This window comes from Ursus americanus, chromosome 11, assembly GCF_024610735.1.
Source record: "Ursus americanus isolate L20-20 chromosome 11, mUrsAme1.1.p, whole genome shotgun sequence".
Taxonomy (NCBI): Eukaryota; Metazoa; Chordata; class Mammalia; order Carnivora; family Ursidae; genus Ursus; species Ursus americanus.
In genome coordinates this window covers 45845728-45868794 of record NC_142137.1, presented here as the reverse complement: position 1 = coordinate 45868794, position 23067 = coordinate 45845728, and the positions used below count along the sequence as shown (strand labels likewise).

Sequence of the window (23067 nt, the reverse complement as noted above, 5' to 3'; positions counted from 1 at the left end):
AGGTATAAATTATTTCTTTAAAAAGGTATGTATAATGAATCAATAGAGGAGATAAAATAGAATTATTTAAAATGCAAAAGCAATTCAATGGAGAGAGGATAATTTTTTTGCATAAATGGTGCTAGAATAATTAGATATCCATAGGAAAAAAATAAATAAATAAGAACTTTGGTACAACCCTCATCCATTATACAAAAATTAATTCAAAATGGATTTTAGACCTAAATGTGAGATGTAAAAGTATAAAAGTTCAAGAAGAAAATATAAGAGAAAAATCTGTATAACTCTGGATTCGGTGATGAAAGATTGAACACTAAAAAAGCATAATCCACAAAAATTTGGCAAATTGGACTTTATCAAAATTAAAAATTTTTGTCTGTGAAAGACACTGTAAGGAAAACAAAAAGACAAGCTGTAAGATGAGGGAAATATTTGCAAATGACATATTTGATAGACACCAAAACATATGAAGAACTTTTAAAACTCAACAATAGGAAGACAACTCAACAACAACAAAAAATGGGCAGAAGATTTCAACAAACACCTCACTAAAAAATAAATATGGACTTCAATTATGCATATAAAAAGTTGATCAATATCATTATGAAAATGAAATTAAAACCACAACAGGATGCCACTACAACCTATTAGAATGTAAATTAAAATTAAATTAGAAATTTAAACAGAAAATCTAACAGTATCAAATGGTGACAAGCATTTAGAGCTACAAAAATCCTCATTCATTGCTGGTGGGAGTGCAAAAGGATATAGGCACTTTGGAAAACAATTTGGCAATTTCTTTTAAAATTAAACATATATGACCCAACAATCCTACTTTCTAGATACTTACCCAAGTGAATTGTTTTTTATCAACACCTGTATGCAAATATTTATAGAAGCTTTGTTAATAATTGCCAGAAGTTGTAGACAACTAATAAGTGAATGAATAAATAGCATTACAGTCAAACAAGGGAATACTACTCAGCCTTGAAAAAGAACAAACTATTGATTTATACAACAATGTGGATGTATTTAAAAGAATGCTGGTAGGTTGTGTGACATCTGTCACTCCACTGACCACCAGGGCTGGTTCAGCTGATCTGGCTGCCTTGGCGTGTGTCCCCTTCCTCCCTTACTGCTCCATGGGCATCTCTCTGGAAGCAGCACTCCGGGTTGAAGAATCTGACCTTCCCGAACAGAAGAGAACTGGTCTTGGTCAAAGGTATACAAGTAGCTGCACTCCCCTGCTAGAACCTCCATACAAGCTCTCAAGGTCCGTTTGTAGGAGAAAGTAGGAGGGTCAAGCTTCTAAGCATCCAGACCCAGCCAAATGAAGCAATGCAGATGGCAGGCTGCCTTTCTAAAAAGAAAAATTAAAAAATAATTTTAAAAATAAGAGAATTGTGCTAAATGAAAAAAGTCAGACTCAAAAGACTACTTATTCTGTGACTTAATTTATATTTTGGAAAACACAGAACTATAAGGACAGAAAACATAAGCAGTTGACAATGGTTGGGGAGGAGCTGACTAAAAGTTATAGCCAAAGGGAATTTTTAAGGAGACAAAATTGTTCTGATGGTACTGGGGCGACAGATACATGACTCCACGCATTTGGCAGAAATCCGTAGAACTGTATATCACAGAGAGTAAACCTGACTCAAATTTAAAATAAGAAAATCAACCAGTTTGTTTGGTGAATCCCAGGTGTAATGCAGACATGTGACAAATGAATCTAACTGCAACACAAATATAGTGTAACTTCGGTGAAGGGGGTGAGGAAAAAGAACTGATCTCGGTAATTTTGGAAAACATTGTTTTGACTCAATACTGTAAGAATAAAGACAAAAAGAATTTTCCATAAACACTGTACTCAACTTTTTCTCTCACAGAAGTATGGATTAAGAATTCTGAAACTAGGGGCACCTGGGTGGCTCGGTAGATTACATGGCCGACCCTTGATTTCGGCTCCAGTCATGATCTCAGGGTTGTGAGATCAAGCCCCGTATTGGGCTCTGCACTGGGCATGGAGCCTGTTTAACATTCTCTCTCTCTTTCTCCCTCTGCCCCTGCACCCCCTCCTGACTCTCTTTAAAAAAAAAATTCTGAAACTACATCATACAAGTAAATATTGAATTATAGATAAGAGCCAAGTTCTTCACTGTTAAAGAAATGTGCTATCAATAAGAAAACAGAGAAGGGTAGAAATAACCGTCTGATGTCAGATTAGTGTTGGAAATACTGATGTGAACTCATGTTGATAGATAGATAGATCCATATAAAATTATAGATACGTATGTATACATGACTTAATATACACAGATTTGCTAGCTCTGTCCACTGAGAGGGCATAGAAGTAATGATGCCCCGTACGAGAAGGCTAGCGCCCCAGTCTTGGTTTCTAAATATAATTTTCCCCTAAAAGGAACAATGGCTCCAAGTAAAATGATTGAGGCTGGAGCACCGTGTTGTATCAAGTAAGGAAGTGCTAGGAAAATAAATGGACACAGGAGCTAACCTAAAAATATTCCTAATGGTGAAAAGGTAACTTAATTATAACCTAAAGAATAAAATAAATATCCATAAATCCATACTGATATAAAGAAATTATTGAAAAAACAAATCAACTTGGGAGAAGTGATATTCTTTACAGAAGAAATAGAAAATCACCTTCAGAACACCGCAGTAATAACTGTTGTAGGCAAAACACACTGATGAATGCTAAAATCCGTGGGCAAGTCTTTAAGGAAAGATCAGATATGCCCATAGTCACAAAGCATCTCTCTCCAAATATTTATTAATTACTGTGGTCGTTTCAACATCTGTCCATAAATTTTTAATATTCCTCCCCTCTGGAGGTGGAACTCAATTCTCTTGATTACGAACCGGACTTGGTGATTCTCTGTTAATGAATATAGTATGGAAATGCAAAAATAATAACTTCAATTTGGAGAAAACTCACAGGCATCAGGTAATCAGGTAATCAAGGTTAACATCACCAGAAATAGACCCTGCTGATACCATGTACCCCACAAAATGATATAAAGAGGACACTCCACTTCCGTGGTATTCCTTCCAAAAATCTATAGCCCAGTCTAATCATTAGTGAGATCTAAACTGAGGCACATTCTACAAAATGTCTGACCAGTATTTTTAATATATATATTTAAGGTTTATTTTTATTTTAGAGAGAGAAAGAGAGCGGGGGGCGGGGGAGGGTGGATGGGGAGAGAATCCTAAGTAGACTAAGCGCTGAGTGAAGAGCCTGATTTGCGGCTCGATCCCACGACCCTGAGATCACGACCTGAGCCAAAACCAAGAGTTGGACGCTTAATCGACGGTGCCACCAGGCTCCCCAACTGACCAGTATTTTTAGAAGGTATCAAGGTCATGACAAAAATGGAAAGACAGAAAGCTGTCAAAGATTGGAAAAGACCATGGAAATATGCTCTGTAAATAAACTGTGGTATACCGGATTGGATCCTGGAACAGAAAATGAGCATCAGTGAAAAACTAGTGAAGTAAATCAAATCAATACTTTGGTTGCCACGACTAAACCAACACCAATTTCTTAGTTTTGACAAACGCACTGTCGTTATGTAAGATGTTCACGTTAGGAGAAACTGGGTACGGTATATATGGGAACTCTGAACCATCACTGCAACACTTCTGTAAGTCTGCAGTTATTCTAAAATAAAGAGTTTACTTAAAAAATGAGGAGGAAGAGAGAACATATTCTAGTTAAAGGGAACTGCCTGAGCAAAGCACAAAAATAAGAAAACCTCTGGTGTGTGGTTAGAGTGCTAGCAGGAAGGAGGTGGGAGCAGAAAAAGATGGAGTTCTTTAAGCTGGTGTATTCCAAAGCATAAATTTCAATGTAGGGAAAGGCAGGGTCCAGATCATGTAGGTCCTTATGTATGAGGTGACCGTATAATGTATCACCTGAGCTGAGACCCTTTTGAGAATAAAAGGGGGGGCTCAGCAGACAAAAGACTGAGACAACAAGCATAAACTGGGACTGTCCTAGGCAAACTGGACATCTGATCAATCACCCTATTTGTATACCGTGAGCAAGGGTTTGGACTTGATTTTGAGAGCAATGGTTTCCCTAATGTGTATTTTGAAGGTTTTCACAGCCATGAAACATAAAATTCTATCGTCAAATACATTCAGAAAAAACCGAGTTAAAGAAAGTTATACTTGTTACTTTGCTGAACCACATCTTCGAGCCTTTATACAAAAGCGTGCTGTGAATCTTCAAGACTGTATCATAATATGGTTTCCCATAGACGCCCTTTTCTGATTCCTTCTTCCAGCCTACACAACCTCCCAGGCCTACCCAGCCCAAGCACTTTTATTTTTAAGGAGTAAATTGGAGGCATACTGCAATCATGGGGATGGCATAAAGTCTGGAGTGATGTTTCCAGATCCATGCTTCTAATACTCAGGAGTGGCTTTGAGGAAAATAAACTTGATAAGAACTGAATATAGAGACACCGATGAGGAGGCTGCTGCCACGGACTGAGACGCTGACAGAGGGACATATCAACAATATGTAGGAGGCGAAATTAGCATGGCACATACCAATCATCCTACCATAATTGTTCACGTACGATTTCTACGGCATGCCTATTTATTACATGTGTTGAAAGTGAAAGCAGAATCTGTTCTGTGCTTGGCATATCACTAGGCATTTGCGTGGTTTTAGAAAACACAGCAGAGGTGCTTCAAAATAAGGCACAATAAACCAAACTCTTATTAATTAGATATTCATTCAAGCTGACTTTTAAACTAGCACAGATTTCTTAAAACAGCTGTGGTTTTTCCTCTGTATTATAAATAAAAATACACCTTTATAAGTCATCTTGTACCTCTCACTTATCAATAAATTCCTTGTCTTGCTATATTTTTATTTTTGTGTCTCTTACTTCTCTGGCTCTCCCACAAGATCATACTGTGGTCTTTTTAAAAATCATTTTTAGTTCATGGACTATTGAATGAACAGGCAACGATTCCTTTCCATTCACTGGAATTGCTCTTCCGAACACTGGAGCTAGAACAATGGGAGAGTTCCTCATCCCACATGACAGAGGTGGTATTTATATTAATAAGATCACAACAAATATGCTGATACAATTCCCACTTAAGGACTTCTAATTGCCCTTGAAAATCTTTCCAAGAAGACCCAAATCCCCAAAATTACTAGCTCTGGAAAAATCCAGATTTCGAGGCTTCACATATAAGTAACTCCCACAGTGTAAAGGATTTGTTTGAGAAGTGAAATGATTACTGATTAAATGGACAGAATTTTGAGCCCTACTGTGTTCAAGGCCGCCCACTGAATTTCTCTAAATAGCAGGCAGATGCTCAGATGGGATGCTACAAATGTCAGGAACCTTCTGGAATTCGTTTGCCCTCTGTGCCTCTAAATTTTGCAGGGCTTACTACAGTCTATGTATTTTTTTCCCATTTGAATACAAAGGGGTGGCATCTTATTAGGGTTCGAAGGGCCTGAAAGGAATCCATTCGTGACATATTTTAGAACATGAAAAAAAATGGAAAGAGCCCAGGAGGAGTATTCGGGCAGCTGAGCCTTGGTCCTGGTAAAGTCAGTAACTAGCAAGGGACCATGAAGAAGCCCCCAAGCCTCAGATTCTCTGTTGCATTGTACTTTCCCTTCCACAGCCCTGCGTTCTCTCAAAGGAAACAGGAAAGGATGTTTGAAAGATGCAATAGGCCTTATGCAGATATGAGTTCTTTTCATGATAGTTCCTTGAATGATTGAAATTCCCTTTCCTGTTCACCAACCACTTCCTAATTCTGAAGTCCAATGCACAACTTTTGGTTCTTAATTTACTTGAACTTTCTGTGACATGTGATATCATAGAGCATTTCCTCTTTTTGAAATGTTTTCCTTCATTCTCTCCTATAGCTTTTCTTGGTGTACTTCCCAGCTCTCTGATTACTCCTTTTCAGGATTTTTCTTTCTCAGCCCTCCCTGAAACACAGGAGTCCATAACATTCCATCCTTAGAGTTAATGACCTCATCTCTTCCCATAGCTCCAGCCAGAACTCTACCTTGAACTCCAGCTCACACTTTCAAAGTACCTGGAGGACACCTCAAACTGGATATCACTTCCCCAAAATCATAACTACAATACATCCAAAGCTTCACTTAATGTAGCTTTGCTCCCCCATTCTAGTACCTTCATCTTCAAACTGCAATCGCTCTATTATTATTAGCGATCTTAGATCTCCGATAGCTATGCCATGTTCAGCTTACATCCCAAAAATAGTAGTCATCTCTTCCATTCTTCATAACCAATTAATTTCCAAGTCTTCCTAAATATTTCTCAAAGCAGTCCTTCCCTTTTCTTTCCCAGTGCATTTGCCTTAAGACAGTCCTTCAACATCTCTGATACTGGGGAGACTCTAAATTGGGGTTGCACAACTGTTGTAACTACTGTTACACGGCCTTCTAAAATGGTTACAGTCTCTCTCTCTCTCTTCAGTCTCAGTGTAATTTCCTTTGAATATCCCCCATGTCTCCAGAGTTTTCTTCATAGCATAGAATTATGAGCACATCACACTTTTGTTTAAAATCCTTTAATAGTTTGACTCCTCTTAGATACTCATTTAACATGATATAGAAAAGGTTTTTCATTATATAAACTCCACTTGTGTTTCCAGTCTTATGCCCCTTCAATCCACCCACTGAGCTTCATCTAAATAAAATTATGTAGAGATCCCTAAGAGTTTGCACTTGCCTATGAATTTTTATGTGCTCTTCCTTTTGCCTGGAATGTCCTTTCCCATCTTGTCTTCCCAGGGAACTCTTACACATCTTTCAGGATTCTGTTAACACTTCCCCTTTGGGATGGTCCCTGACCACACAATAAGTCATCCTCATTCCTGGGCCTCCGCCATGTTGTGTATAAATCTTTATCACAGTATTTCTTACAGTATCCTGGGAAGGATCTCACTCCTTGCGTTCCTTGAGGGAAAATACTATACACCCCACAAATCTTGATACCTGCAGCTCCTGAAATAGTACCTGGCACATGGCAGCTTCTCAATAAATATTGGCTAAGTGGATGACATGACAGGAAGAACTAAAGATTCTGAATTAAGTCATCTGGACCTATGCTGCTCATAATTATTTGTGTACTTTTGATGAAGTTTCTTTTGTTTTCAGTTTCCTTAATTTACTTCCTAAGTGAGGAATTAGAGCTAGATTTCCTGTAAGGCCCCCTCCAGCTTTTTTTTTGTTTGTTTTTTTATACTCTATGTTTGAAACGATTGCCTACTACAGAAGCTGAAACACCTACTTTATTTGACAACAGAATGTTTTATAAAAATTTAAAAATATTGAAAAAAAAGGGATTTCACAAAGAAACCTGAATGTCCTAAAAGTACAATTGGTGTTAACTGAATCATGCTGCCTTTAGATGGGATGAATTCCTTCTGCTTGGCCAGCATGCCTACTCTATTCCTCCCTTTTTACAGGCAGAATATAAGTTGCTGTTTATTAAAACACTTGCACTGTAGTTTTCTTGAGGAAAGATGTGAAATAGGAAATATTTCTTGTTCCCATTTTTCTGTTAAAAGCAGAACAATTAAAAATAAACTGAGAGACCCTTGTGTTTCTTATTCCTGTCTGACCTCACTCACTTAGGTACATATGTATGTATACTACTAAGTAACCTAGAATTTGCTCAGGTGGTACCGATTCAAAATATTCTGGTTTTGGTTTTCTTTCACCTGAGTGCATCTGGACCTTTCATGTTCTGATGATCCTTTCAGAATAATAGTGTTGCCTTAATACAGGCAAAGGCCAAGCCATTCTATCTTCTAATTAATTTGCTGAGTATTTCTTTCACCCAAAGCAACCGATGCTTTTATCTAACAATTACATTGTTCAAATATTCACCATCAAAACATTCTCTGTTCTTTTCAAACCCTGTTAAAACTACTCCCTAACCTTCAAGGATGCTTAGAACGACCTTTTTGTGCTATGAAAACTCGTATACTAAATGGGCACACGAAGGTGACTCTTCACTTAGTCTATCATTGTTCCTGCTAGGATTGCATATTTGCGTTAGCATTTTTTAGTGGAGCTGTGAATACGTTCCACTGCAGAGTAAGGACAGGATGGGCAGGACCTGATGGGGCGGGCTGAAGACACGAGTCTAGAGAGGCCGCCATCACCCGATAAGGACAGATGCTCTCCATTCCTCCTCTTTGTTTTTTGGACGCTGGCCGTAAGTCGAGGCCTCAAAAAAACACCTCCCTTGCAATTTTCTTGGTACCTTATTCCTTAGCTTAGACTCAGAGGGGGCGGGGCAGTACGGCTGTCACTCGATCCCGCCGGCCAACGAGAGGGGAGCGAGCCCCGCCTCCTTCCCAGATCTGTTTTGCAGGCATGCGCACTGGGCGTCCCAGTGCCACCGCCCATCAGCTGAGAATCGTAGCTGGGGGCTCTGGGGCCCGTGGGTGCCCGCGGCCAGAGGAGGAGGAGGAAGCCGAGGAGGTTGGGGTAAGAGCAGTTTCGGGGGAGGGGAAGGGGTCCCTGGCCCGGCGGCCCAGAGGCGCGAAGTCCCCGCGGCTGCCGCGCCTCCTTGTTTGTGCGCGTTGTCAGGTGGCCGCCGCCTTGCGCTTTGCGGCTGTGGTCGGGAGGCGGAGGGCGGGCGCTGCCCCAGCCCCGGAGCACCACCGCTGCCCACGCCCCCGGTCAGGCAGGCCCCGCCGGCCCTACCGGCCCCGCCAGCCCCGCGCCCGCCTCGCCGCGCAGCAGCCCGGCCGGGGCGCTGGCTCCGGTGCACCGGCGGGCTGCGCGCACCCGGGCGGGGCGGGCGCGGGGCCCCGCTGGGGCGGAGCTCGGGAATCCTGCTTCTGCCTGGAGCGGGACAAGTGACCTCTTCCTCTTTGCGACTCATGGAGTTAGAAAACACACTTTAAAGTTCTCTTCCCGAATACAGAGGAACTGAGAATAGATGGCTGTAGTAAAGGAACCCTATACATTTATTCGGAGGCTCACTGTAGTTGGTTTTCTGTCTGGCTGGAAGGCAAGCTCACTTTCTTTGATCTCAGTACATGTCATTAATTGGCTTACATAAGGACCTTTACAAATACATAAAGTCTTTCAAGACTCTCCTACCCCCACCCACTCCTTGTTTTTTAGGTTGTTACTTTTTTAAAATTCAGACACAAAGAGAAGAATAACATTACCTTTCTGGTCAAATGCTGTATTTTTTTCCTCTCAAGTTTCTTGTATTTGCTTGGCTCTTCTGTACATACATTAATTTTTGTTAAATTCAGATCAGTGTATTTTGACTATATCTATGTATAATTTAAAACTTGGGCAGAATCTGGAAGAAAATGATTATGAAGTGCTGTGCCTGTTGAGTAATGTTGCAGGTGGAGGTTTCTTCTGGAAGCAGCCTTAGCCTCACCCTGGCAGAGACTTCTTAGTAATGTTCAGCAGTGTCTTGTGATGTGCACGGCCTCTGCTTTGAAGGCCGCTTTGAGAAGTTTGTCTGAAGACTGTGACTAATTAAGAATTATGCTCGTTTCAAACTTTTTGTAGAAGTTAATGTGATATCATAGCACCTCATTGATGTCTGCATCATTTTTCTTCAGATATTTTACTTCTGCTGCTCCCCATAACATTTTCTTGTTTTGGTTAGGATATCAAATTTTAGCTGAGTGCTGGGGGTGGAAAAATTAATTCTATAAAACATCAGCAGTAAGTCTGAGTAAAGTTTGCCACGATTACATTTAACTTGAAAGTTTGGTGTATGGAAGGGTGAAAAATAATCCTTGGTATTGTGAGTAAAACCAAATAGTATAATAGTTTAACAGATGGAAGATGCTGAGCTCAAGAATTCGGTTAATTTGGTTTAGATAGAGAATGCTCCCGTGCCTAGAATGATTGCCTTCACATTCATGGAACATCTGTGCACCTGATACTGTGGATTCTGCAAGGTTGACAAGGTCGTCTTGTGTTTATATCACCGAGGTAAGGATAGATAATAAGCAATTTACTGCCTAGATCATTTTAAATGGTGATTAGCACTATGATAAAGGAAGATAGATCAAGGGAGAGTGGCAGGGGTGGTGACTTCTCATTTCAGATCCAAGTATTCAACAAAGACTCGTCAGCATGCAGTCAGACTTTGCTGGGGTAAAGGAGCCAGTCACGTGGAGATCATGGGGAAAGCCTTCTAGGGATAAGAAGTGACACTCAGCAAAGACCCTAAGGCAATAATTAGCCCAGTACATTCAGGTCTGAAAGAAGACACTGGAATGTAATGTCTTAGGATTGGCAAATATTTATCCTCAGACTAGGTATGTGTTATAGGAAATAGGTGGATTTATTCATTCAGTCTACCTATATTTATTAAGCACCCATCATATAACCAGGTACTGAGACTAGAGTAGCACACAAAACAGACAAAACCTTGCCCTCCTGGGAGCTTACATTTTGGGGCATGGGGTGGAGGAAAGTCCAGTGTTTTATGCTAGTTCTCACAAGTAAGAAAGTGAAACTGACTATTTCTGTTGCTCTGTCCATGCTTGATTTATAGAGCGTGAGATTTATGCTTATTAGGAGTCTTGGGATTCTGCGGGGTGTCCAGTAGTAGTACCTGGGGGTAGTGTTTGACACTTAAGATTTCACAGTTCCCTTTGTTATTTGTGCTCTACAGAAGGTCTTGAGAATATCTTCATTAAGAGTATTGCACTTTGATCCTCTCTTTCCTTCTTTCCCTTTAGACTGTTTATATATTTTCATAGAAAGGTAATTGTTGAGATGTCTACATAAGCACTATTCAATAGAACTTCACGCTGTGATGGGAATGTTCTATACAAGAGCTGTACAAGCCACTGGCCTCACATGTGGTATTTGAATACTTGATAGAGCAGGTATAGATAGAGTTATTGTTATTCTGAGCAATAAAACTAAGAATTCTGAATGAGCTTTCAAAAATACTCATCAAGAGTTCATTGGTGCTTGTTAGGTCTGGGATAGGTGCTGGAGACTGATGTGGACAGCAGCTGTCAGAGTAACTTGGTTGATTCTAGTCTACATGCAAAGATCATAAACTTTTAAGTCATTTTATAGTTAGCTGTAACTGTAGTCTTTATGTATATATATTTTTGCAGTAAATTAGTGATTTGGCTCCTTTATTTCTCATATTTCATCATCAGAAGGGCCAACCATTGTTGTCTCCTAGAGATCACTATTAGCAGAATAAGAGAGAAAAGGACTAAGCTGTTCAGCTGTGTTACCTTGATCTACTCATGTAGCTATTCCAGGTCTGTTCCACATCCTAAAAGCAGAGTCTGCAGAAAGCTGGTAAATTTTTTGGTTTTTTTTTTTTTAATTGAGTGAGTTTACCTATCCTGAATTTTTGTTATATGTTGAAGTGTTTAGTGTTTTAAAAATACAGACTATAAAATGTAGTTTCAAATTTTAGCTCTTAGATTAAGCAAGTTACTTATTCTTGTGAAAAAACAGAATAACAAGCGTACCTACCTCAGAGGTTTGTTGTAAGAATCAACTGAGAAAATAAATGTAAAAGTCCTAAGCACAATGCTTTGGAAATGTAAGTTAGCCATTATTAATCTTGTTGACTTTTAATGTATCTTTGTCTTCCATCATTTGCAAATTTCTTCTCATTCTTCACTCAACACAGAGCTGAGGTGATAACTGCGGTGCCCTTTCTCTAAGGAGATTCCAGCCAATCCAGTGGCAGCAGCTCTTTGGATGAAGGAAGCCCAGTTATCTCAACAGCAGGAACTTTCAAGAATTTAGTTGCTTGAGTAAAGGGATGAGGAAAACTGGTAGTGTTTAAAGCTAACTGATTGATTCTCTGAAGAGGAAAAGAGGGGGCCTTGAAAAAAAACAGGGAGAGGGCTTAGGTTAGGCTCTCATGAATTTCGAGGGTTAAGGGAAGTGCTATAATACTATGTATGTGGAGGGAGGAGCCTCCTGAAGAGAGTAAATGAGAAACATTTCCTCATTTATTGTTTGTGTTGGCAGTGAGCCAGTTTTTCTAGAGATCTGGTTGATGAGGGAAAGGAAAAAGAAAGCTGTCAGTGAGCCGGAAGAAAATTGCCTCTATCCATCAGTGGAATATTATTTGGCAATGAAAAGGAATGATCTATTGATCATGCTACAGTATGGATGGACCTTGGCAACATGCTGAGAAAAAGAGTCCAGTCATGAAAGAACACACTGTGTGGTTTTATTCATAGGAAATGTACAGAATAGCAAACCCATGAAGACATAAAGTAGATTACTTTATTTATTATTTATTTATTTATTTATTAAAGTTTATTATATCAATATAATAAATTATATATAATATATTAATATAGATTATATTATATATTATAATATATAATATAGATTATATTATATATTATAATATATAATATAGATTATATTATATATTATTATAGATTATTATAGATTATTATTATAGATTATGCCTACAGTGGGAGAGATTGCAGCGACATGGAAAGTGACCATAGGATTGTACACTTTTTAATGTTCTTTGAACTTCTAATTCCAATACAGTTACCATACGGTGTTGTATTAGTTTTGATATGCAGGATTGTCCACTTTAAATGGGCAAATCATACAGTCGTGAATTATATCTCAAGCTTTTATTGAAAACAAGATGCAGAATTTAGAGATCTCATTGGTACTTTGTAGGATGTGTGTGATAGTGTTGGTTTCATTGACTCCCCAGGTCCAGTCTTGTTCTGTCTGGGCCCCAGCTCTTCAGGTGGCTGCAGGCCCAAGTCCAAGGCTGTCTGCCCCCCTGCTGAAGCACTTCTGCTGTCTGAGTTGAGAGTTAGGTCTATGTAGGACTAGGTGAGATCTGAAGGGCCCAGAATAGGTAAAGTGGACCTGTGCATCAATGAAGGATGAATGGAGAGCATCTAAAAGTTCCCAGGAATTCCAGGGTGGTCAGGGACTTTTCACATTGCACCAGAGTTTCAGATATGGAGCCAGTACTGTTCTGCCCGTCTCCACAGTTCTACAGGTGTACGTCCTGTCAGCACTGACCTTAAGAACAAAGACGCACATTTCCTTGTGCCCTCTTCTCCCCTACCAAGAATCTCCAGTGATTTCTTATTGCAACATATTAAAACTAAACCTAGCATTCAGGGCCCTCCCTCTTCCATGACCTCCCTCTTCCGTGACATTAGTTTTGTATGGTAGCACTCATGGGTGGCTTTGGAACCCAAACCCTGGGATTAAACCCCGCCTCCACATGGGAGGTGGGTTGGATTACCTTTACAGTTACTTAATCTTTATAAGCCCCAGTTTGCTCAAGGTTTATTTGCTATTATCTACTTTAGAGGGGAGGCCTTAAAAATTAAATTAGACAATCTATGTGAAATGTATTTCATTTCACACTTGGGCAATAAACGTTGGGTCATTTCTCTCTTTTCGTGTTGTCTCCCACTTATCCCAGCCATGAATCATCTGTTCCCAGGTAGACTGGCTTCCACCCCTGCCTTCAGAAATGACACACTGCGCATGCCCTGTACACACGTTCTGGGTCTACCCATCCCAGGCTTCACATCTTTGCCTTTGTCATTTTCCGTACCAGTCATGCCCAGGTCGTCACTTCTGTTTCTGTTTCATAAATTCTTTCTAGATAAGGGCAGTAGTGAAATTTCCTTTTCCTAACCTCGCACTTTTTCCTGGCACATGACCTTTTGCTGATTTATGTTGCTCTTGTTGTTTTAACTTACTAAGTCTCTCCGCTCTCCTAAATGACAAACGGAAATTGAGCAGACTCTTCACCTTTGTTGTGTTGTTTGCTTGCCCCCCCCCCCCCCAGTGCTTCATTTGATGCTGGTCATGTAGCGGACTCTCAGTAGAGAGTTGGTTTACAGATTGCCTGCCTACAGCTTGGCTGCAGTCTGTGCACTCCGTGAAAAGATGGGGGTGGGGTCGTTGAGAGCTTGAGTCTTTGCTGTGCCCAGTCCTGTATGCGGGGACACCCTTTCCGTCCTTCTTTGGAAACCCCGACGACACATGTGGTGTGGTGTGGATGGAGAAAGAGAACTCCCTCTTGCCTCCTTCCTGTGGCCGTGCCCGAGCTTTGCTTCCTGTCCTGATGCCAGCTTCTGGAAGAGGAGAGCTGTTCTCCTTGCTCGGGTGGCAAGGTGTGAAGAGCGTTTTATGGAGCATTCCTTTTTTTCCTCCCTTGTCGGCTGTGCCTCTCTCAAAGTTGACCTTTCCTGTTAAAATCAGAGACCCGTAAGTCCTACGTTCCTAAGCTGTTCCTGTGTGTGTTAAATTAGATACAGTGACATTTCTGGGGAACACCCTGAAGTCTATATACCATTTAATAAATATGTAAATATGAAGTCTATATACCATAATAAATATGCCAGGAATTGTTTAAATGTTGGAGAAAGAAAGGTACATAGCATGTGGGCCCTGCTTCATAGTTGCTTGCAGTTTAGTTAAGGAGAAAAATATACAAACAATTAAGATTATACACAGAAAAGGGAGTTGGTAACTCTTCCTTAGATCAAAGTTTTCAAAGGGAATGTACAATTTGAACCTTATTATAATTGTTTAACATGACTGTGTTCTTTAAAAGGCCAGTATTTTTGATAGCGATGAGAGTTTTACTGTTTGATGTGTCCCTTTGCTGTATTTCAACCCTGTTGGGTTAATCAACCTCCCAGATTGATATTTGGTAATTTGGAAAATGTAGGCCAATAACTTTAAAAGTACAATTATGTAACTTCTGTTTTTTAGGTGACTGCTTAGAAAACTGCCCAGCCCGCCAGCGTCTGATGAAATTAGTGAATAAGCAAATCAGCTATGTCTTACACTCCGGGAGTTGGTGGTGACCCTGCTCTGCTGGCCCAGCGCATCTCTTCTAACATCCAGAAGATCACACAATGTTGTAAGTTGAAATTTAAGTTGACTTCACTGTTTTCAGTTCTTAACTGAACGTGGAGGTTCGTAACAGGACAACTCCAGTGACTGAGAGAGGGAGGAGCAGTCCTCTAAAAACAGATTTTAAAAGGCTAGAACTCTTAAAATTAAAAACAAAACAAAACAAAACCTGAGAAAAAAGGAAGGCTAGAACTCTTTAGGGTGAATATGAGAGATAATTACATTAGAAGAGATAATATTTGCTGCATTTTTCTGTAGAGTGCCGTGCACATAATACATTATTTTATTAATGAAATAAAGATTTAAAAGGATATATATTTATATTTGCTTTAAAATCATCTGGTTCTGGATGAAAGAGACTTGTTGATTAAATCCCATAGGATTGGAACTGGGGAGCACCAAGAAGGGTTTACATTTATTAAAAATAAAGTTTTGTGAAGGGAAAAATACATGGTCCTTTATTAAAGAGCAGGGAGTAACTAATGAGGCAACATTTTAATCCATTGAGACAGATCTAGAAGATAATTCTCAGAGTTCCCACAGACTACCCATGCTACATCTACCAAAAACAGTCCTAGTAGACCAATCCCGTGCAGCATTTTATTGGAAATTATTACTCCTTAGGATATATATAGGTAGATAGATAAATTGTTTAAAAGATCATTGTAGCAGATTTGAGCCTAAAGTTTTTTTGTTTTACATCATTTCTGAATCATAGGTAATCATATATGTGGATTATTCTAGTCACCTTGTGGTGATGGGTATTTTGGCCCTTTGGGCATTACCTGAACTCTTTTTTTAGAGTATGTTAATACAGCATTATTCTTTTTTTTTTTTTTTAAGATTTTATTTTTTTGACAGAGACACAGCGAGAGAGGGAACACAAGCAGGGGGAGTGGGAGAGGGAGAAGCAGGCTTCCCGGTAATCAGAGAGCCTGATGGGGGGCTCTATCCCAGGATCATGATCCCATGGGATCATGACCTGAGCCGAAGGCAGATGCTTAAAGACTGAGCCACCCAGGCGCCCCAATACAGCATTATTCTGTAGCTTACTTTGTTAAGTCTCCTGTTCTCCGTACCAGAATGTGTTAACGCAGTGTGAAAATAAAGAACATTTTCAGATGACCAAACCATGTTTTCTTATCTAATCATTAACTTCCCAGAAGTTACTACTCTACCCAAATGATCTCAGTGAGATGTCAGCATGTTTCGGAGGCAAAAGGAATAAAAGTAGATTATAGATGGTTCTAAGAAAGTGCCCCTATGCACAGTGGTATAATGTAAAAGGCAAAGAAAACAAGATATTTTTCTTTCTTAGAAGTAGTGCTGGTCTGCCTCACGCTTATGTGTGAAAATTAAGAGAGGTTATAATTTTAATTTACATGTGTGGGAAAATCAGGACCTTTATGTAAGAAAGGAGGCCAGGAGGCCTTCCTCCAGAGGACAGGGCAGGTCTTTTGTGCTGGGAAAGGTGAACATGTTAGGAAGGCTGGGAGGAGCAGGAGGAATGAGTGTAGGCTGAGATTATAGAGGCAGTAAGCATCCGGTGGTATGATAGATACACAGGTTGGAGATGATGTGCAAGCTTGAACTGGAAGGAGGTAAGAGTTAACTTAAGTCATGTCCCCTGAGAAAGAGATCAGTTGATACAACTGGATGAGAAGTGATACGTTGGGCCAGAGTTGCATACTCATGGTATAACTGATAACTAAGTATGTGACTGCGTTCTGTGATTCAGGACAGTTTTGGAGTGTGGGGGAGTGTGGTGGTAGGACCCACACCTCTGCCTTGTGGAAAGGGGTTAAGAAGACTAGGACTGGGGTCCCTGGGTGTCTCAGTTGGTTAAGCATCTGACTTGATTTCGGCTCAGGTCATGATCTCAGGGTCATGAGATCGAGCCCTGCATCAGGCTCCATGCTGGGTGTGGAGTCTGCTTGAGAGTCTCTCTCTCCCTCCCTCTGCCCTTTCCCCTGCTCACAGGCCCCCTCTCTTTCTCTCAACAAATAAAATCTTTAAAAAAAAAAAAAAAAGACTAGGATTGTTTAGCCATGAGAAGCTACAGTCACCACCTTCAAATACTGGAAACACTGTCTTGTGTAAAGTACTAAGAAAGGTATTCTACACGATCATGAAGGTCTCCACCAACGAATAGAAGCAACGGTAGCCAGACTTCAGCTCCAGAAGACTAGGGCTTTTGAATAATACTAGTTATTCAGGGATGGAATTGCCACGCTCAGGAGTGCAGTCCCTGTTACTAAGTGATGAGCATATGGTGGTCAGATACTATTTCTCAGGTCTGTTAGTAAGAGGTTTAAATACTGGAGTAATGGTTCAGACTGAGTGACTTGTAATTAGGATATTCTCTCTCTATTGGTTCAGCGAATAATTTATTGAGCACCTACTGCTTGCTAGTCATGGTACCAGACCCTGGGAGTCCAAAAGTAAGCAAGATCCCCAAGGGCCTGTTCTGTCCTGTTCTCATGTAGTTTATAGCGTAAGAAGAAACCAATGATAAAAAAAAATTAATGGGGATGGGAGGGTGGGGTAACCAGGTGATGGGCATTAAGGAGGGCACGTGATATAATGAGCACTGGATGCTGTGTACAACTGATGAATCACTGAACTGTACCTCTGAAACTAATAATACACTATATGCTAATTAATTGAACTTAAATAAAATTTTTTAAAAAGTAAAAAAAAAAAAAAAAAAACCATTAATGAACCACATAGTGTCCTGTGATGAAAATGAGAGTGCTATGAGAGCAGGTGCCTGGGACGGGGGGCGGGGGGGAAGCTGCCTTAGCCGAGATGGTCCCCTAAGTGCGCATGAGAAGGGCCCGAGAATGAGAAGATAAAGGACAAGAGCATTTAGAAGCAGCCAGTAGCTGGTATTAAAATCCTGAAGCAGTCCAGAGCTTGGGGTGTTCAGAAAATAGGCAAGAAAGAGAAGCCCAGTGTAGCTGAAACACAGCAGTTGGGGCAAGAGTGGCTGGAGATAAAATCAGAGAGGAGGCCAAGCAGGCCATCCTGGGCCTTGGAGGCTGTCGGGGGAGTTTAGATTTCATTCTAAGAAGAAGGACACACAATCAGATCTGTGCTTTGGAAAGATTGCTTTGGCTGCCGCTGCTTAGAAAGAAGACTTTGGGGAATTTGAGGAGGGGACACGTTGGCCATCGCAGAGGTCTGGTGAGGGAAATGTTGGCTTGTACCAGCGTGGTGGCAATGGGGACAGAGAGAACTGATGGATGTTCTTTGGAGGCAGTGTCAGCAAGACTTGCTGACGAATGTGGGTGGATTGAGAGAGAGAGAGGGGGAGTCCAGGGTGGCTCCTTGGTTTTCGCGTTGAGCAACCGAGTGCATGGTGGTAAGTATATACTGAGGTGGGGAAGGACTGTAGTTCAGAAACAGAGAGAATTTTGTTTTGGTCAAGTAAAGTTTGAGATGTCTTTTAAACATCTAAGCGGAGATGTCAAATATCTAGTTTAGATATATGAATTTGGAGATCAGAGTGTCATCAGAGAATAAATGGTATTTGAAACCATAGGTCTAAAATAACCACAAAGGAGTAAGAGCAGAGAGCTGGAGCATTAAAACATGTAGAAGTCAGGAAGGCAGGGAGAAAGCATAAAGAATCAGGGTGACCAGTGAAGTAAGAAGAAAATCAGGATCTGGTGGATTTCCAGAAATCAAAATTGTTTCAAGACCAAGTGAGGCATCATCTGTGTCTAATGCTGCCAAGAGACTAAAAAGCAGAGAATTGGATCTGGCAAACTGGTCACTTCAAAAAGAATGGTCTCAGGGCTGCCTGGGTGCCGCAGTAGGTTAAGTGTCTGCCTTTGGCTCAGGTCATGATCTCAGGGTCCTGGGCTCGAGCCACGCATCCTTGCTCAGCGAGGAGCCTGCTTCTCCCTCTGCCCTCTGCTCCCCCATCTGTCTCTCTCTCTGTCAAATAAATAAATAAAATCTTATAAAAAAAAAAAAAGGAAAGAAAAGAATGGTCTCATATTCAAGTTCTGAGTGTAGATGGAGAAAAGGAGAGAGAAGGACTGACCTTTTTTCAGCTAAAGAGACTTCCTAGAATCCTGCTTACCTCTGCTTGTATCATTGACCAGAGTTTACATATGGTCACATGGCTACACCTAGCTGCCAGGAAGGCTGGATAGCACTATGCTCACTAAAATTGGAGCTTGCTCCACTTAAGAAGGGGAAAATCAGTATTTAGTAGGTAACTGGAAGATTCTACCATTAAGTAGAAAGAGGGTCAAAGAAAAGGTTGCATTTTTCCACTACACAAGAGAGTGTCTAGTGAGAGTATAATTGCAAAAGAAAGGTCTCTGAAGGTGAGAGGGGGAGGGGAATGGGTCACCAGTGCCCAGTTTGCTTTTCAACCACTGTACAGAGCCCAGGCAGAGTGTGGCGCGGACAGTAAACATGGTGGGCAAAAATGGAGGAGTTCCTGTCTGAGTGGGCTGGTTTTAAGTGAAATAGGAGGCAAACGCATTAGACAGAGAACGGGATGGAAGGCTGTGGGAAGTTTATGGAAAGAAGAGAAAGTGATTAGTTGTAGTTTTGACAATGGAGAGGATTGACATACCTCAGAATGAAGGGTTGTTTGGCAGGTTGAGTACTCATTTGAGACTTGGGGTCATGAATTTAGTGAAACCAATCATCACTATGTATTTTTTCTAATTCTGAGATTCAGTGTCTGAATGAAGGGAAGTTTAGATGAGGTAGAGTTAGTTATTGTTAAAGACCTAACCTGCCCCGTGTGCATCACCGAGACGGATATGAAGAAATCACGTGGAAGTGAAAGGCAGAAGTGTGAAATTTCAGTTCATTTTTCCCCATCTGCTAGTGCTAATAATACTGGATGTGATTAAATAGGATGGTACTTTGCACCACATTTAGGTGTTTCTCTTCACACTGCATTTGCATCTTTTAGATTTGTGTCAGTACAAATTATCTAGCTGTACAAAAGAAATCTAAAGCAAAGATGCTATAAGTAAGGTAATACCCTTGTTAGAATATGTGCATCTGTTCAACTAAAGCTGAGGTCTTCCTAAATATTGCAGTGGGAAAAATTTATTTTCATATTAGTTTCGATTAAGATCAGTGAAAACTTATAAAATATTAATTTGTATGGTTTATACCAAAAAAGAAAATAGCAATCAAAGAGATTTTTGATTCTTGGAGAGACCCAAGAATAACATTTATTAAGATAAGAATTTTTTCTTTAACTAGTGTTATATTCTGGCAGTTCTGTTTTGCAAAGAGTAGAATAGATGAAACAAGATATTTTTAAGCTTTTTTTTGTTTTAAGATACTTTTTGTTAAAAATAATTTGTAGTCTTACTCAATTTGCTTTATTAGTGAATTACTTAAACTGTATTACAATAATATAATTTATGTTAAATGAAATATTTAAATATTGTGAATACGTAAATATAAAATAGAAATAGATTATATTAACATGACTTTTTAAGAATGACTGGTAAGCTTAACAGACTAGAACTTTGTTAGGGATTACTCTGTGGAGCATTTAAAATAGTAAAGAAAATATATATTTTTTTGTCTTAATGGAACTATTTATTTGAAAATTTTCCTGAATATGGAATGTTATTGACAGATCGAATGTAAGACAGTGGGGCAGGGGTGGGGATGGAGGTGGAAGAACGAGGAAAGTTATTTAGATCCCAATGTGATCTTGATTAGGAAAATATTTTTATCCTATGAGATGACTGTCACGAGTCAGCAAGGTGTTTGTGCCCCAACTGCTCCATCTTTTGCCCATGGCATAGACAATATTCTGTTGATGGCCCTACCCTGGCATCCAGTCTTTCTCAACCCAGTGCTCCAGGCAACCATTCCCAATAGACTGGAGTTGGCATGTAAATAAAAGCATTTGTTATCCCAGGTCTAGAAGATCATTATGCATCAAAGAAGTGCTTACACTTAATGCTCAAGCTTTGGCTTGAGATGTTTACAAGTAATGTTTCTATGAGTAGCATCTGGAAATGAGATATACACCCATTTACCCTTTATCATCTGTCTGTATTGTCTTTAAAACAAACTCCTACCAGTGATGTGTAATACAAGGATGAACAACCCTTGTGAGTTGAAATGGCTGAGCCTATTACATAAGGTAAACCAGAGTAGGATATTTTCACTGGACCACTCGTCCTTGTGCAAGCACACAGAAAAATGTATTCAGGACACCCAGAACACACAGAAGTAGCTCATGTTTTTGAAAGAAACAGAATAAATATATAGAAATCCATCACATGGTTGAAGACTTTTTGTAATCTTTAAAAAATAGAACTATAATATATAGAGAGTAGTACACCCGTTATTAATGTATAGCTCAATAAATCATCTGTTACAACACCGCACATATGAAGAAGTAGAACATTGCCAGCCCCCCAAAGCCCTTCTCATGTTTTTCCCACTCCGTACTTTCTAAAGGTAAACCTCTAACATGACTGATTAATATTCCCAGTCTTTCTTAACTTTAATAGAGTCAGGTATTATGTTTTATGTTGGACTTCTTTCTCCCATTATGTTTGCGCAGTTCATCCGTGTTGTTGCGTGTAGCTGTAGGTCATTTGTGTTCATTATTGTATAGTATTCCATATTCAACCAGACCACGATCTATTTGTTCTTTCTATTGTTTATGTACATTTGGAATGTCTCTGGGTTTTTGTTTTTGTTTTTTGCTATTATGAACAATGCTGAACATTTTCACATGGTCTTTTGTCTCATGTATGTACCTAAGAGTTAAGTTGCTGAGTTACAGGGTGTGTGTATGTTTAGCTGTGTACCAAAAGTAGTTGTACCAAGTTGTACTCCCACCAACCAGTGTTATCAGAGTTCATTTTGTTCCAAATCCTTGCCAACATTTGACATTTACAGTCTTAAATTTTACCCTGTTAGCCGTAGTTCTATCTCATTGTGACTTATATTGCAATTCCCTGATTAGAATCAGACTTTTTAGAATCCCTAGTTAGGAAAATCAACGAGACGATAGGAAAGGTTTCTAATTAAGCAAGCTCTCTGTGAGTGTGTGCACACTTCCTGAAATCAGATCTGGGTAGCAGTGTGACCTTGAGTAAGCTCTTTCCTTCCTAGGACGTGATTTTCTTACATATATTTTCTGTGGACTGGATTATGGTCTCTTTCGACTTTAACAAGCTGTAATTGTAACCAAAGTTTTAAAGAATCTTGAAAGCTCTTCCAACATATGTAGGATTATTCTCTTTGTTACTAAGAGACCAATTTCCATGTCTGGATTCATAACACATACTTTTAAAATTCCATAATTGAAATAGTCTTTACAAGACCAGCTAGAGTTCCACTAAGACTTGTGTATTATTTCTAAGTATTAGAAGATGGGAGAGTTGCAGTCACAAGGGATTCTGGTGTGAATCATGTCTGAATTAATTAAGGTATGAATTGAAGGAAACTGATAAGTAGAAATATAAGCAGCTGACCATGAAATATAGTCATTGAGGGGACACCTGGGTGGCTCAGTTGGTTAAGTTCTGCCATGAGCTCAGGTCATGACCCTGGGGTCCTGGGATTGAGTCGCTGATTCCTTGCTCAGTGGGGAGCCTGCTTCTCCCTCTGCCTGCTGCTCCCTCTGCTTGTGCTCGCTCTCTTTCTCTGACAAATAAATAAATAAAATCTTAAAAAAAAAAGAAAGAAACAGTCATTGAAATAAAATTTTCCCATGTGTACAAATAGTAAGTCTTACCCCTGATGCTAATGAGAATTCTGGCATTTGAGTATTTTTTAAAAAGAATAATCTGAAAGAGAAAGAGAATGGCTAAAAGTTAACCTATGGAAAATGAACGAATTAGATCCATTGGTAACATAAAATATTACTCAGCCACATTTATGAATGCCGAAGTTTTCTGCTAAAATATGCATAACATGTCATATGTTTTTAAAACTTTGTCTTTAAACATATGTCTTTAAAACTTTAAAACTTTGGTTACATGTGTGTTCATTACAGAGGATTTGGGAAAGCAGAACCTTCTAGAGAGGCATAAAATGTGTGAACTTAAACCCGTGTTGTAAAGTTGAAGAGAAGGTGACTGGAAAATGTTTATGTTGAATCTTCATTGTTTCATTTT

General features: G+C 39.8%; 1 protein-coding gene across 2 annotated transcripts in view; it reads left to right on the top strand.

Moving 5' to 3' along the window:
- Positions 1-8423: 8423 nt before the first annotated feature.
- Positions 8424-23067, top strand: part of STX7 (syntaxin 7) — a 44496-nt gene continuing 29852 nt past the window's right edge. Inside the window, exons 1-3 of one of the 2 annotated variants that reach the window (XM_045805539.2) lie at positions 8424-8533; positions 9901-10015; positions 14792-14942. In XM_045805539.2, the coding sequence (XP_045661495.1) occupies positions 14858-14942 (85 nt within the window). In that variant the 5' untranslated portion in view covers positions 8424-8533; positions 9901-10015; positions 14792-14857. The remainder of the gene's footprint in view (positions 8534-9900; positions 10016-14791; positions 14943-23067) is intronic. The other variant, XM_045805540.2, reaches the window with a different exon arrangement.